At 50.8% G+C, this 15,119-nt stretch overlaps 6 protein-coding genes across 6 annotated transcripts; 3 read left to right on the forward strand and 3 right to left on the reverse strand.

Annotated features, from left to right (window-relative positions):
- Positions 1-208: 208 nt before the first annotated feature.
- CGCA056_v007860 (Secondary metabolism regulator LAE1) lies at positions 209-1,432 on the forward strand (the record flags this gene model as incomplete). The annotated part of the gene is made up of 3 exons (XM_037323108.1): positions 209-641; positions 707-911; positions 970-1,432. 3 exons carry the CDS (start codon positions 209-211, stop codon positions 1,430-1,432), a joined length of 1,101 nt encoding a protein of 366 aa, XP_037178657.1.
- A 482-nt stretch (positions 1,433-1,914) lies between these two features.
- Positions 1,915-2,919, reverse strand: CGCA056_v007861 (uncharacterized protein; the record flags this gene model as incomplete). The annotated part of the gene is made up of 2 exons (XM_037323109.1): positions 1,915-2,608; positions 2,672-2,919. The coding sequence occupies 2 exons, from the start codon at positions 2,917-2,919 to the stop codon at positions 1,915-1,917; spliced, it is 942 nt and encodes a 313-aa protein (XP_037178658.1).
- A 1,366-nt stretch (positions 2,920-4,285) lies between these two features.
- On the forward strand, positions 4,286-5,464 carry CGCA056_v007862 (uncharacterized protein; the record flags this gene model as incomplete). Its single annotated transcript, XM_037323110.1, has 2 exons — positions 4,286-4,472; positions 4,536-5,464. The coding sequence occupies 2 exons, from the start codon at positions 4,286-4,288 to the stop codon at positions 5,462-5,464; spliced, it is 1,116 nt and encodes a 371-aa protein (XP_037178659.1).
- Positions 5,465-8,719: 3,255 nt separating this feature from the next.
- On the reverse strand, positions 8,720-9,812 carry TAD2-1 (tRNA-specific adenosine deaminase TAD2; the record flags this gene model as incomplete). The annotated part of the gene is made up of 8 exons (XM_037323111.1): positions 8,720-8,932; positions 8,984-9,051; positions 9,111-9,144; positions 9,193-9,253; positions 9,311-9,377; positions 9,426-9,520; positions 9,581-9,612; positions 9,771-9,812. The coding sequence occupies 8 exons, from the start codon at positions 9,810-9,812 to the stop codon at positions 8,720-8,722; spliced, it is 612 nt and encodes a 203-aa protein (XP_037178660.1).
- A 458-nt stretch (positions 9,813-10,270) lies between these two features.
- On the reverse strand, positions 10,271-11,591 carry atA-3 (6-methylsalicylic acid decarboxylase atA; the record flags this gene model as incomplete). Its single annotated transcript, XM_037323112.1, has 2 exons — positions 10,271-11,476; positions 11,502-11,591. The coding sequence occupies 2 exons, from the start codon at positions 11,589-11,591 to the stop codon at positions 10,271-10,273; spliced, it is 1,296 nt and encodes a 431-aa protein (XP_037178661.1).
- A 2,109-nt stretch (positions 11,592-13,700) lies between these two features.
- Positions 13,701-14,952, forward strand: are (Arylesterase; the record flags this gene model as incomplete). Its single annotated transcript, XM_037323113.1, has 2 exons — positions 13,701-13,960; positions 14,031-14,952. 2 exons carry the CDS (start codon positions 13,701-13,703, stop codon positions 14,950-14,952), a joined length of 1,182 nt encoding a protein of 393 aa, XP_037178662.1.
- Between the last annotated feature and the right edge of the window lie 167 nt (positions 14,953-15,119).

Consider the following 15,119-nt stretch of genomic DNA (forward strand, 5'->3'; position numbering starts at 1 on the left):
CGTTTCCACCCGCGGATATTTTGCCAACTCCAGGTGGAGTGAATGAGTGCGAACGCTAGTGTTGGTTCGCAGCGTTCCTCGTTCTGTCTTGTTTCCCCTCACGCTTTCACATCTTCTCCCAGTACCCATCAACATCTCGCCACGTTTTCTTTCTCTGGACTGCATGTGCTCATAGCAGCTCTCAACTACCAGCTCCCCTCAATCAAACATGGCAGAGCAGCGCGCTGCCACGAAGTCTCCCGTGGGATCACCTCCCAAGTCACCTGAGGCTGCGACGCCGAGTGCCGCATCACCCGGTCCCGATCAAGCCCCCGATCAAGCTCCCGAGGCGACGATTGAGGCAAACGATGCGCCGGCTGATGAAGGAGATGGATATTCCACAGCTTCTGACACCAGCTCTAATGCCACGGCTTCGTTATCGTCTTCTGTTCGGGACTTCAATTTTGAGAACAAGCGACGCTACCACAAATACAAGGAAGGGCGATATGCCTTTCCTAACGATGACGCGGAACAAGAGCGAGAAGATATGAAGCACAGCATGGTAGTAACACTATGCGGGGGAGCATTGCATAGCGCACCCCTCCAGAACCCGCAGAAGATCCTGGATATCGGTACCGGAACTGGGATCTGGGCTATTGACAGTGCGTTGTTCACATTGATGCTGGCCTCACCGTAGAACATCCAGAACTAATCTCTCTTGCTTTAGTGGGTGATGAATACCCTGAAGCTCAAGTCACGGGTATTGATTTGAGCCCAATCCAACCTGCATACGTACCGCCGAACGTTGCATTTATCGTAGACGATGCCGAGGCGGAATGGCTCCACGCAGATGACTCGATTGATTATATTCACATTCGAAACATGGGCGCGGCGATCAAAAATTGGGAAAAGCTGTTGGCGCAGGCGTATAGGTATTTGTCTTTTTGTTATGTGTCGTGTGCCGTCTGTCCTCGATGCTAACTACAATAGGGTGCTCAAACCGGGTGGATGGATCGAACTCCAAGAGATGAAGTGGAACTTCAATTGCGACGATGGCACGATGGGACCCGATTACGCACTCACTAAGATGATGAAGTTGGTCTGGGAAGGCCTCGGAATGTTTGGAATCGAGGCCGATGTAGCTGATACTAATCCTCAGCGCTTGAAGGATGCCGGATTCATTCATCAAGTCCACGATGCCGTAAAAGTGCCTGTGGGAGAGTGGCCCAAGAGAAAGGATCTGAGCAAGATTGGAGCCTACTGCAAAGCTGTTCTCTATGATGGCATCCATGCAGTCACGATCGGTCCCTTGACTAGAGGTCTAGGGTGGACTTCTGATGAAGTTGAGGTGTTCTTGGTTGATGTGCGCAAGGACTTACTGAACAGCTCGATTCATTCTTATGTGTACTATCATTCGCTTGCGGGCCAGAAACCAAAAGGGGAGAAAGCATGAGACGGAACGTCCGCGAAGTTTAAGGAAACACTTGGTCGCTGGCGGTGCTAAATAGTCTCAAGATTTTCTTGAAATCCAATGATAATTCTATTAGTTCCGCAATATTGGCACTCAATTGTCACGGATATCGAAGGCTCGGCGCCTATCAAGTATGATTCTTAAGCCACAACTCATCAGACTTACTGTTTTCGGAAGTCTAGATACGGCCGAATTCACTGTTTCTGTTGCTTGACTCGACTCGAAACTGCCAAGGCCTCGAGGACTGAGGATGATAGTGCTTTTAATCCGCCTGCTTTTTTGATGTAATTGGTCAAATACAACGACAGAAAAAGGGCACCCCTAAGACAGAACGCATTCTACACGCTCACGCTCGGATAGGACTCAGAAGCTTCGCAAGTCACGCGCTGAAAATGTGCGCATAAGATCTTATTGACCTATCTGCCCGTTGTGCTATGTACGCGTTAAATGAAAAGAAAACTGTCTCAACGTTTATTTTCCGCAGGGTCTGACTCGGTCGGATTTGTCGCTTTAGGATCTGTTGGCGTCGTATCGTCCGGGTCCTGTGTCGTCGGTGTCGGCGATCCCCCACGACCAGCGTCACAGCCCTGCTGGTCCTTCAAAGCGCCATAGAAGCTCTCCCTATACGCTGCGTCCATCTGCGCCTGAAAGTTGGCGTCGGTGAAGGGAACCTGCGTCTTCTCGTACTTGACATCCTGCAGTGCCTTTGCCGCCGCGTCCGGGAGCGAGTCCCACCCAACGAGCGTACGCTCGAAGACCTTGTCGCCGTCGGCGCCTGTAAAAGGCGCTATCGCGGTGTCGTGGATCTGAATTTTAGGGTGTGTCGGCATGTCTACGCCTACAGTTGTCGACTTGAAGGAGAAGTCGCCCGCATTCGCCGTGCCCCAGGTGAGATGGTCGGTCGTGAAGGAAATACCCACAGGCCAGACGGCGGTGACATCGTCGTCAACGCAGCCCCAGCGGTTAATCCAGACGACAGCGCTGGCCCAGTAGTGCCGGTGGCCGTTATCATTACCCTTGGCCCAGCGGACCTTAGGCATGTAGTAGCTGTACATAATACCAGTGCGACCTTGGCTCGAGCCGCGGCGGGCGTAAACTTGAGCATTTCCCCCTTTATCACAGCCACTTCGGCCGCCATTCGTGGGTTTCAAACCACCTCTAGAGTGATGATGTGAGCATATTTGGGGTATGTAATAGGTAGGGAAGGGTTTCATTGCTTACCCGAGGTTTCCGCTGGCATCTGTGGCCGGGTATGGATCGCAACCTCCCGCCACGTACAGGAAGGGGCTAAACCGGAGTTCAAGCTGACCATCTACACCTGGCGAAGCATTCTGGGTAAGGGCAACGACTTTGTCATGGTCGATCCAATTGTGTCCACCCGAGTCGTCTTGGCCGCGTGGGAGTACCGATGACGCTACGGTGTTGAAGAGAAGACAGCCCAGTAAGGGCCAAACGGCGACAACTACCATCTTGCCTTCTGAGTGAGTGTATGTAACGAGTGTAAATGAGTGGCTAGGCTGTTGCGCAAATGCAAACAAACCCCAGGAAAACGAATGTTAAAGGTGAACCTCACGATGTATGTGGCATGAGCAGACCTTCACTTCGGCATACTTATGTTCCTCGTCCCGGGAAGATTCTCAGTAGTGGTTTAAAGCGACTGGAAGTATGCTGACTATTGTACACAGTCTCTTCGCTCACTGCATACGTTACATTAAAGAGAGTTTTCCCCCATGGCTTCATTTAGCATCCCCCTTCATTACCTCAGGCCAAATGGGCATTGAGTATACGAACGGTATGGCCGGACACAAAGTTATTTCCACACCTCGCTCCTTGTTATTTTCTTTGTGGTCTTAATGATATTGATCTGACTTGCCGGTAGGGCTGGCCTCTACGCTTCGGGTAAACTTTTACCTTCATATTACTGTGGGTAATAACACGGAACCCAGTGCCGAACTCTACCTTATGTAGCCGACGGGATGTCATACCGACGCATTAGCGTTTGCCGTCCCGGAACCCCTTATTGCTACGCCAGTCTACGCCCCTTAAACAAACTGCGTGTTCTCACAATTACGTTAGCGTAACTACCGTAGTTGTTGAGCGAGTTGAAGAAAAGCCGAGTTAACGCAATTAACGGCGGCAGCTCCCCTACCAGTCTGTACATATGTATTTGACCAGTCATAACTTCAGACGGACCTTGGGCGGTCCAATCAAGAATTTGCAGGCTAGATGATGTTCGCCCCGAGCTTACGGCTCAGTAAAGAGCATTCGAATATGAGTCAAAAGTCACTGTATTCGTCGTGTCCATCCCATTCGACCCGAACGCTTCGCACAAATTCAAGTTGGAGCGACTCACCAAATGAATGGTGGTCCATTAGCAAAGAGTTCCAGTAGAGTTTGCGGCCCAAAATAGCAACTCTCGCCGAGCCCCAGAGAACGACGCACAGCCCAGCTACCAATGGAGTTGCCGAAAGCTTATTAGTCAGGGGTCTTCCGCATCTAAATCAACAATGAGCAAATTACACTCATGCTCTTTATTGTCCTCGTACGGACGGACACTTTTGCAAGATCCGGTAGGGCTCTCATTACCGGTCAACATGTGCACTAGATTCCGATCGAAACTTTAAGTTGGATCGCAAGATGCCGAACACATGGCTTCACAGTTGGCGTCACCGTTGTGACCTCCTGAACTCGGCCTCAATTGAAATTACAATATGGAAAGATGCACGTCGCTTAATCACTTTGAAGAAAGGCTTTCTCACTGCGTTATATAGATGGGTAGATATTTCCTTGGTTCCCGCCTACTAGTTGCGCTAGGTGCTACGTCCTCTGCCACAAATGCAATACTCTGCGAGAACTTTGTGCAAAATAGCCCTTTGGGGCGCCTTCAGTCTCATCGCCGTCAAAGCACAAGGGACAAACGGACTTCTCGCCGGCGATGAGAACGACTGGTTGGCATTAGACAACGTCGACCCTTGGTATCTGCCCCCGGATATAGTCGACGGCGGTGACAAAGATGGCTCTGGTGCGCTCCCAACACCTGCGTAGATCCTCTTCAAAGTTACAAGCTGACCATGAAAATATTCAGTCTTAATAATGAACGGCCGAGTGCGCTGCGGCGTCGTTCCTCTCGACAAGAGCGATAACGTGTGGACGATCCCCGCCAACGGCGATTTCGACGCTGTCGGTTACATCCTGCCCCGAGGCGGCTACGACTCACGATCCGACAAGAGCCTAGCAGACTGCGTGCTTCGCGAGTCCAAGGAAGAGGGCGGCTTCATCATCGACGTCAACTCGCTTGTTCCCCTCGGGCTGAGCAAGGGGGAGACAGTGTACTGGTACAAAGGTACCATCACCGAGAACGTCGACCCGACCGAACCGCGCGACCGCCCGCCAAAGTCCTTCGCTGCCGCGGAAGCGCGAACAGAACTGCAGAAGCCGGCCAAGAAGCCAACGAAGAAGTCGGATATGCGAATGGCGTTCAATAAGGCGGAGTCAGCATCCGAGTCTAACAGTTACCGTTCAACGTTCAAGGCCGGTGGTGGTGCCTCGGCCTACTCATTCAAAGATGCCGGGGCGGCTATGGAAGTGTACAGCACCGAGTTCCAGAGTGGCAGCGCGCCGATTGTCAAAGTGGAGGTTGACTCGTTCTTGAACAAGCTTGTGGCAGAGAAGGCGGTGAATAGTCAGGACCAGACCAAAAACCGGCTGAGTCTCGCGCGTATGATGGGCTCGGTGTGGCTCAGGAAGGGCCTCGCGATCAAGCAGCTCAGTGCGGTAGAATACATTGACGTAGTCGATGATCAAACCAAGGCTGCAATCACGGCAGTCCAAGGTGAACTGGAAGCCGTAGCCGAAGATTTCGAGGTTCAGTCGACGGATTCGGTGCACTGGGGACGTCTGGTGAGCACACCTCTCGGCGAAGCCGCACAGAGCTTGGCTGCCGCGGCGGAAAAGTCCGTGTCGAAGATTTCTGTTACTAGTAGTCCCATTGGTATCGTCTTCGACTTAGTTTGAGTGGTTGTAGAGTAGTAAATGGCTGTATTGTTGGCGGGTTAAAAGGAAACAAATAAAGATGCCCCAATCTCCGTTTTTCTGCACCGTTCGTCTTGAAATCTTGAAATGTCATCATGGATCGTCATATCAGAGGTTCATGGTACTAATACCGTAGATTCTCAATAATGCTTGATTGGGAGTGCTGACTTGACGAGGGTTATTGACAGGAACTGCAGCTATGATTTTAGATAGTATCTATTCGCGAAGCCCCGTTAGTTCGGATTTCATGGGTGCTTCCAGGCCTAATATGCTAGTTTCAAGAGTTCATGATGAAAGCTTAGTGAAGCAGAAATTAAGGACGTTGTGATGCCCACTTTGTCTTCAGGCAACCGGCAGCCAGTGCTCGTTATGACTGGTTCGCAAGGATTAAAACGCGAATACATTTCATCTCTTCCCTCAACGCTTATTGTTGAGCCAGGGAACAAGTTGATTAACACTTTCGTCGTATGTCTCAACGACGGTAGGAATTTGGCATCTTCTTAGGCGTACTCGATTTCTGTCAGTTTAACCGACTGCCATACAGAAATTTTCGATGGTGACTCAGGGTCATGGGTCGTCAACGAAAACACGCTGAATGTGTATGGTTATATCGTCGCCGCAGGCGCTTTTGGAGGGGGCTACGTCATCTCGATGATTGATGCAGTCTGAGATATGAAAAGATTAAGAACGTGTGGCTTTCACTGTGCCGAAGTAGCCGGTGCGACGGACGTCTTTCTCGCTTCGTCTGGCTTCAGAGGTGCCGCTGAAATCTACAGCGGCCAGAAAACTCACAAATCACCAGATGGCATCCTCGAATACAGCTGCATCGGGGAATAGCTTAAACCTTTGGGGTTGGTCTTGACTGTCTATCTCATCGAATCCATTTGTCCCCCCAGAGAGGCGCCTGAATGCAGAATTCTTCACTTCAGGCTTCAAAACTTACTTGAAGACCCCGATTAACGTTTTATCCGAGGGCAGGACTGCCATTGACAAGCAAAGCCAACGAGATGTCTAAATATTCCAGTGGTGATGAAGGCTGTTCGTGGGTGAACTCTTTTTCTGAAATGGACTGAAAACGCCACAACAGCGGTAACTAATACAAGATTGAAGCATGGATGTGTCTTGAAACGGGGGCAACGACTAGAAGAAGTCTTAGAGTGAAAGAGTGGGATAATCGCAAGCGTAGACATCAGAAACCAAGAGTACTTCCTGTTGTATTCAATCTTTAATTTACTTCTCGTTAGAAAGACCCGACTGTGACAGCAGCTCTACGTTACTTCTATTTGTAATTTGTGGTGCTTTTGGGATCTGAAGGTAGGTGAGCTTTCTACGTAGACTAAGGTACGACCGGAGTGGGTGCTATAAGAAGGTGCTGTGGGTGGGCTACTTGCGTGAATGTGTGATATTTATTCATGACTCCGATCCGAGGTAGTAGCGAATCTCACTACTGCCTTGAGTAAAATTGTTAGTCTTCATTTAAATACCACATATTGGTGCTAGGCAGGTGGGCTTTTCTAAGAACACTAAGACACGCGCTTACGCTTTCGAAGTTCATCTAGCATGGGAAGCACGACTCGGCTGATCCTCCTCCCTCTTCAACCATCAACATCAGTCATTGAGTCCCCTCACTCAATCTTCATACCTTGCCGCGTTCTCTGACAAGGGTTTTTTTCAAGTTGATTGTTCTCCGACGATAATTTGCTTGGAGAATCTAGGAGGTGCGACTCTCTCCCTCACATCCGACCCCACTTTATGGCGTCCGAGTGTCTCGGCCCGCTAAAGTCAAACCCAGCAACTACCTACCTACCTAGATAATCTCACCTTCCACAACCTCCAACTGCTACGTCTCATCATCACTTCATCGGACGCGAACTTCTGAATTCATTTCTAAAAGAAGACGAGCACAAATTGAGACTGCACAGCTGAATAAACTCGTACTCTTCCTCCACACAAAAAGATGGCCGGTAGAACCATCGTCGACACAGAGACGTACGTTCCCCTCCCCCTTTCCGGTCAGGCTTACCTTGTTGAGTCGAGTGCGTGGCTGCCAACTAACAACTGCCAGTATCTACACGTCGCGGGTCTTCAATTTCATCGTGGGGCCAGAGAAGACGACATTCCATGTCCATGAGAAGCTGTTTGCCCCTCACTCCAAGGGGCTGACGCGCATGCTCAGCAACGGCATGCGCGAATCGCAAGAGGGCGTCGTCGTTCTGGACGATGTCGACAAGACCACTTTCACCAGCTTCCTGGACTACACAACGTACGGCAACTACAGGTTTCAGAGGACAATCTCTTCAGAAAACACCCAGTCGACGTTGAGTGACGATGATCTCACGCCAGAGAAACGGTGTGACTCTCTACGTGACCATCTCATTCATTACGATCATCGACCGGACATCATCGAGAGGAAGCCGTACTTGAAGTACATGGAGCTCTTTGTGAAGAGCGGGGACCAGCATGGGCTTTACGCCCCTCCTACGTACCTGTCTGAACCTGACGAGCTTGGTTTTGACGTCGATCTGGACCTGAAACTCTCCAACAAGGAATTTGGCGAAGTCTGTCAACACCATGTCAAGCTCTACGCCTTCGCTGACAAGTGGGACATCTCTGAACTCAGGCAGCTGTGTCTTCACAAGATTCACAACTGCCTGACCCGCGTCAAACTATGCGACAGCGGATACCACTTGCTTTTCGCCCTGATTGACGATGCTTACAAGAGCACTATGCCTGGAGATTTGCTCCGCAAGCTATTCACGCAGATGTGCGTCTCAGACATCAGCCTCATTCGAGGTATGTCTGGATTTCCCCGTCTCGTGTGCCGCCTTCCGGAGATAGGCCTAGACATGATCTTGGAGGAGCCCAAGTACTGGGAGGACAAACCGAAGGCCTTAGCCGACGTCAACAGCAAATTTCCACCGCGACCATTCATTGGCGACCATGATCAGAAGAGAAGCTAGACATCTTGAAAGCACGAGCTCCACAAGAGCAAAACATACTTTCGGACTTGCTTGCGGGCACTCAAACTTTGAATTAATTGGCAATTTTTATCATTTCGAGCGGGGCGGAGCGGGACTATTTCAAAAAAAGGCGTTGGGGGAACTTTGCACATTACGGCTACGAACTATTTGTATCTGCCGTCTACGGTAGCCAATTTGAGTGCGTACTGGAATTCTCTGGATCATCATCTATCTCTCACTACATGAAAACTTTGGTCCGCGATGTTCAACGACGAGATCACAGTGCGTCGTAGTCCCTTCGAGAGACGGTGACATTGGAGCACGCCGTACCTCCTCTTGTGGCGCTAGGCACCCGGAAGCACTCGTTTGGGCAGGGTGCGCTGGCATTGTATTGCCATGAAAAGAGAGGATCCGTCTCATTAGTAAGGATCTGCCCGATCATTGATGTTTGATATCCAGGGAGTTGCCGAGACTGCTGGAACACATCGTACTTCAAAAGCTGTTAGCAAACGTTGGTTAGAGGAAGTCTTGATACACCTACGCTACTCAACGTCATTACACCCCAGCCAACGTTGTAGTTATGCTGAATGGTGGTGCCATAAACGTATTCTGTGAATATTTCATCAGCTTTTGACTTCACCAGAATAATGTCGTGCGTCCTAGCTGACCTCTGAATCCTGCCCAACGAATGGCACTTGCGCACTGCTTCCAATGAGTCAATGCTACTTCCCGAGGCTTTCAGATACGTACCATAGGACACGATTCGGCGTTGGTGTAGATGGAGAGGTTTCCCCATGCGGCGTAGATCTCACTGGGAAGCAGTCAGCAGTTAACTTTGACAAAGTCTCGTAGTAGGACCGGAGCTAACGTTGGCGTCATCCCCTGCTCTGCGAACTTCGCCGTGCAAGCATTGATGGCTGAAATTTCTCCATGAACTGAATTTAAATTAATTGGAGACATGTCAGTTGATCAATACGACGTACTGGTTGGGTCTCCCGTGCGGAAGTTCGCGCCCTCGCAGACGACTTCGTCACTGGTGTGATTGACGATAATCGAGCCAAAGGCGGCGAAGGGGCAACTAGACACCTTCGGTCAATCGCAATTCATAAGATAGTTGTGTAGTCTGGGAGACGCTTACGGTCCACTTTGGCGGTAGAGAGCTTCATTCGTCTAGTGGAAATGTTAGAACACCGCAATCGAAACCTCAAGATTCATCGCTTAATTGCCTTTCTCATGTACTCAACTCGCTTCGCGGCTGGAATAGAGTTGACGGTCAAACCTGACATGTCCTGATCATCGTTTGGAATCACAAAGTGAGCCGAGCAAACGCTTAGCGCTCCCAAAGCGGACAACACGATTGATTTCAACATGGTGATTGCGGAAAGATTAGAGGAGTCAAATCACATCTCGAAGACTCGGCTAAACAAAGGACAGTTGTAGATATTTATGCACTGAGAAGCAGCTCGAGATGCCGCTTTGCCAAATCCTCCAAGAGATAAGAACGGCCGGGATGATGGATGGGGTCAACGTGCCGAACCCAACCACCCGGAACTCATGGTACCACCATGCTTGTCAAATGAAGCTATCACCATGCACGACCCCGCAAAGACCCGCACCTGCGAGGGGGTATGTCGTTAGCGCAGCTTCTCTTATCATTTCCCACGTTGCGGTAACAGCTTGGCCGCGGATGATTGCTACAGTACTGCGGGGGAATTCCCGAGAGCGGAGGATGGCCGCGCGATAAGATAACGGCGCACTTCACCGGTGTCGGTTAAGCGGGAGGTGGTGATGACATCTATGATTATCACAAGCTCAATAAAACCTAAGCTCAAGCGTCATGTCTGTCAACATCTGCAAGCTTTGCTTCTAAATCGTCCAAGCCCAACTCAAATAGCCACCGCATACGATCCACGGCGGGCTTTTCCACATCCACTGCGATCGTCGACTTCTGCCTCTCGGCTTCGGGAGATCTCTTCAAATTCGTTGCTCGCGTCATTTGGAGCACCTTGTCAATCTTGGCCTGTCGCCAGGATTGCCAAGCACCAAGCGCGCGGGGCCGTTCTTCCACGGTCCAGCTTCCAGATAGGACCTTTGCCAGGGAGTAGACGTCTTCCAAAGCCTGATTCACACCTTGTCCCGACGATGCCGGCATTGCATGAGCAGCATCCCCGACGATGATGACATTTCCCGACTGTGAAGACCAACTAGGCAGCCTGGGCATCGTGTAGAATGGCCAGCTCAACAGGCCCTCTGGACGTTTGCACAGCTGATCAATGATTTGCCTTGCTGTGTCGTGCCATTGATCATAGTCCTTTCGCATCAGGGAAGCCAAGGTCTCAGGGCTTGCTGCCAGATCTTGCCAACCCTCACGGCCTTGTTCGGGATGCGGGAATTGCGTTCCTACCATGAGCGTTCTGCCGTCCGATTCTTCAGGAACCATGAAAAGACCGCCCGGCTTGCCTTGAATTGTGCAGCTAGAGGCGGAAAACTCCTTGTCGGGCCATTCAACAGAGTTGGTGGGGATGTGCCCGTACACACAAAAGACACCCGTGTAAACAGGAACGAGGTCTGTTAGATAGCGTCTCAGCGTGGAGTGAATACCATCCGATCCGACGACGGCGGCGGCTTTCTCCGTCTTGCCGCCGGCCAGAAAGGTGACGCCTTCCGGAGAATCGCTAATGATCTTCTCGAACTTGGCATCAAAGTATATCGGGACTTCACGCTCGGCCAGCATTTGCTTCATCTCTTGCAGAAGGGCGAGACGGTACAAACGATAGGCAGGATATCCGTACACTTCCTTGGACGCTAGCTTCATTGTATCCACAGTCTTATCTTCGCTGTTTTTGGTGATACTGTCTTCGAAAAGGAAGCTTTTCGGCTTGATTCGGCTCAAGACGCCGAGGTCGTCGAGGATGCGGCATCCGTTAGGTGTCAAAACCACACCACTGGTGAGAATATCCGCATCTGCGCTTCTTCCTTCGTAGACCCGACACGGGATCGACTTTTGGTGGAGGGCCAATGCGAGAGCAGTACCCTGAGATAGCTGTTAGCTCACTTACAGTAGCACACTCGATAGTGCCATGTGAGAGGGGACCCACGCCAAGGCCTGCGCCAATGATGGCGACTCCGTCCTTCTTGATGGTGTTCATTGATGATGAGACTTAGCGGTTTGTCTATGATGAGTTGGAAGGTTTGGTGACGGGATTCCCCGCGAATGATCCGTACTTATATCAAGTTACCACTGCCTATCAGACGGCGATTGATGAGATGAAACCGCCGCGTCCGAAAAGCATGGCCTTAACGGAAATTCGGGTGATGGAAGTTACCGTCTGGGCCATTGGATTTCGAGGAACCGGTATTTTGTGATGCAGAGCCTGCCCATAAAGCAATCACTTATTGAAGTGGACGAAACGTTGGCGTACTGCCCCAGGAGCCAGACAGCCATAATTCCATGTCAATGAACACCATGTCCGTGCTCGCCAGGAGGTTAAAACGAACGGCTCTTCGCGCTTCGTCATGCCCACAATACTTTTCGACTTCGTCCGATGTACAGTGTCAAGAGCGATCACCTCCTGTAGTTTGACGGTCATGTTTATTGTAGTGACCAAAGTCATTGATTGCCAAGACGTCGATGAACATTTAAAAAGAGCTGGACAATCAGATTTAGGCTGGCTGATCGGAGAATATGCCCAACTCCGACGGCTGCGGAGTCTACGCAGATTTCCGAACGACGAGAACGACTCCACGGCATACACAACTGCTCTCCATGCGGCGTATTTATAACGGACCGGAAGTTCTGGAATGATAAGCAGTCCGCTTCGAGTCAGCAGTAGATATGTAAGTGTATTCAACGGCAATATATGCCAGAGTCACCTCTTCTCTGCTTGTTCCCCAGACATTCAATGGTCGACGACAGGCTGGAAATTGTTAAGAGAAGCTATCTTCTTTCTTCATGATCAGCCACTTCATCTTACGTGCGAGCTACGGGATGAGACTTTTGATGTCTATAGCAGGTTATGCACAAAATGCGTTCGCATTACAGAAGCGATTTTCAGTCGCCGTTTCCAGGTTTGGTCACAGTTTGTAACAACAAAAACTTCCTCAATTGCCGGTATAGTCATTTCCAATCAAACGAAGAGAATGTTATCTGTCCTGCAAAGCAAAAGGTCCGGCAGATAAGTACCGCAATATGGGCTACAAGACTCGAGGGTGTAATTAGGCCAACGAATCCTGTTGTGGAAGCAAAGCCTCCATACTTAACATTGGACGACTTGACATAAGACTACTGTTGTGATTTCGGATCAAAGACCTCATCATCTCTTTCAGAAGTATTAATGTTGTGTTTGATCTAGCTTGTGTCATCTCATCGCAAATTCCATTGATAGAAGGCTTTTCACAAGCCTCTGCTCGTCCATGCTTGTCAAAGTTCATCTAAACTAGTGCAATGTCATCTCAGTAAATGTAAGTATGAGCAATTTCATTACAGCTTCCAGTCATGGGAAGACGAAGCCTCAGCCGAAGTTATGCTCACGTCTTTTTTTGAGCCGCAAGTTGCCACAAATCGTCACCTAGAGCTGAGCAACTTGCGTCAGCTTTTCAACACGGTGCGTCTGTGGGCTTTTGCTAAATCGTTTAGGGTTTGCGTATTCGCAAAACTGAAGCTGTGACTAGTTCGCCTCATTCCAAGGTCGACACCTGATTTGTCGAATATCGTTGGACTTTCTCGTTGAGTCATTTGTTAGAGAGTACAGGACGTGCGTTCAGGCGATAACTAGGCTGTGTAGCTGTGCTCGTGAGGATTTCCCCAATGCTGGAGTTTTAGTGGAGCAACCCGAACAGCGGACAAGGGTTCAAGTTCTGCAGGGTCTCGACTGCGCGATCATAGCGACCCTCTATTACCCTCACTTTCTCCAGTGGTTCGGCCGAATTGATGAAGAACGCCATCGTAAAGAAGGCGAATCGTTGCGGGGGGCAACTAATCTTATAAACCCCGCCAGATTGCTTTTGTGTGTCATGACGTCGGCCTCGCAAGTCGAGCAAGTCCGTTTCGTATTTGTTTCGTACTCGGCATGGATCTCGTGATGGCCCGGATGCTTCCAGGATGCGAAACCGAGGTGCATATGAAGATACAACTACCGGGCCAAGTCCCGCCATTCACCTTTATCATCCCAACCCCGCCCGCGTCGTCCCCTCTGCCTGCAAACACACAAGCATCTGCGTAACCGAACCCAAAGTCGCACGCGCGCGAGCCCTTCACGATGGCCGAAGTTCAGAATAATCCCGCAACGACCACCGAGACGACGGCGACGACCACGGGCGCGCCCGCAGACGAGTCGCAGATCATTCAAGAGGCGCCTCTGTTGTCCAAGGTCAGGTATGGCGCGACGGCTTTCGCGATCCAGAACTTCGTGGTCAAGCCTGCGCTGTTCCTCCGCGACGTCAAAGCACGCATCATCCCGTCTGAGCATCGCCCCGACTTCGTGAAGACGTACGAGTGCCGACCGTATCTTCCTGTGAGGTATGCATGCAGCCAGCGGCTAAAACAAATTCTTTGTCTGTGAGAGACCTGCAGCTGACAGGTGTTCCAGAATCTTCTTCCCCAAGTGCTTTGACAAGACCTCCAAGGATAAGCTGCCTGCTCTCTTCACTATCCACGGAGGTGGTTTCGTGCTCGGAACTCCCGACGACAACGATGACTGGAACGCGGCGTACGCTACTCAGCATCACTCCATGGTGATCGGACTCAACTACGCCAAGGCCCCTGGCAACCCGTTCCCAGGCCCGATTCATGACTGCGAAGAGCTCTTCCTCGCCTCTCTGAACGATGAGTCTCTGCCCATAGATAAGACCAGAGTCGCTCTGGCGGGTTGGTCTGCTGGCGGAAATCTTTGTCTTGCGGTCTCGCAGCTGGCTTCAGTGAAGAAGCACCTGTCGGCTATCGTCCCACTGTATCCTTGTACGGATCTCTCCCTCGAGGCGGAAGAGAAGGCCAAGTCGCGACGATACAAGCCTGATCTGGGTGGTTTCCGTGCCAAGGAGAAGGATTTCCTAGTTAGCATCGCCCCTGTGTTCGACTGGTCCTACAAGGTTCCGGGCGAAAGCGCTCGCAACCCGCTTTTGAGCCCTGCATATGCGCCAAAGGATGCTTTCCCCACGCAGGTCTTTATGATCGGCTGCGAGCTCGACCTGCTTGCCCACGAGGGTCAGCGACTGATTCACAGCCTGGCAGGGCGCCCGGCCCCTCCCGCTGTTGTGGGCAAGGAAGAGACCGTGGAGAAGGGCGAGCTCATCCTGGACGACGAGAGGTTCCACTTTGAGGTTTCGAACCCGGATGGAAGTCGATACAGGTGGTTGCTCGTGCCCGACACCGTTCACGGATTTGACCAGCATCTGGATGGCATCGTCCGTGACCCCGTTTTGCTCGAAGACGCCGAGATCAAGACGCAAAAGACAATCAAGATGATCGGAGAGTGGGTTCTCAAGGCACCTCCGACGACGGCCTCCTCTTGAGACCATTTACCCATGAAGCCAAGAATCTGCCCGAGCAACTGCGCGACCCCACCGTACACGTAATAAGGGACTGCTTTCCAACTATACCAAGAAAATATCCAGCAGTGGACGAAGTTTTTATAGTATACCATCTTTCCTGTTTCTTCAAGATTCTCGTATTCAGTTTT

Source organism: Colletotrichum aenigma (assembly GCF_013390185.1).
Source record: "Colletotrichum aenigma strain Cg56 chromosome Unknown KSG_Cg56_contig05, whole genome shotgun sequence".
NCBI classification, from domain to species: domain Eukaryota; kingdom Fungi; phylum Ascomycota; class Sordariomycetes; order Glomerellales; family Glomerellaceae; genus Colletotrichum; species Colletotrichum aenigma.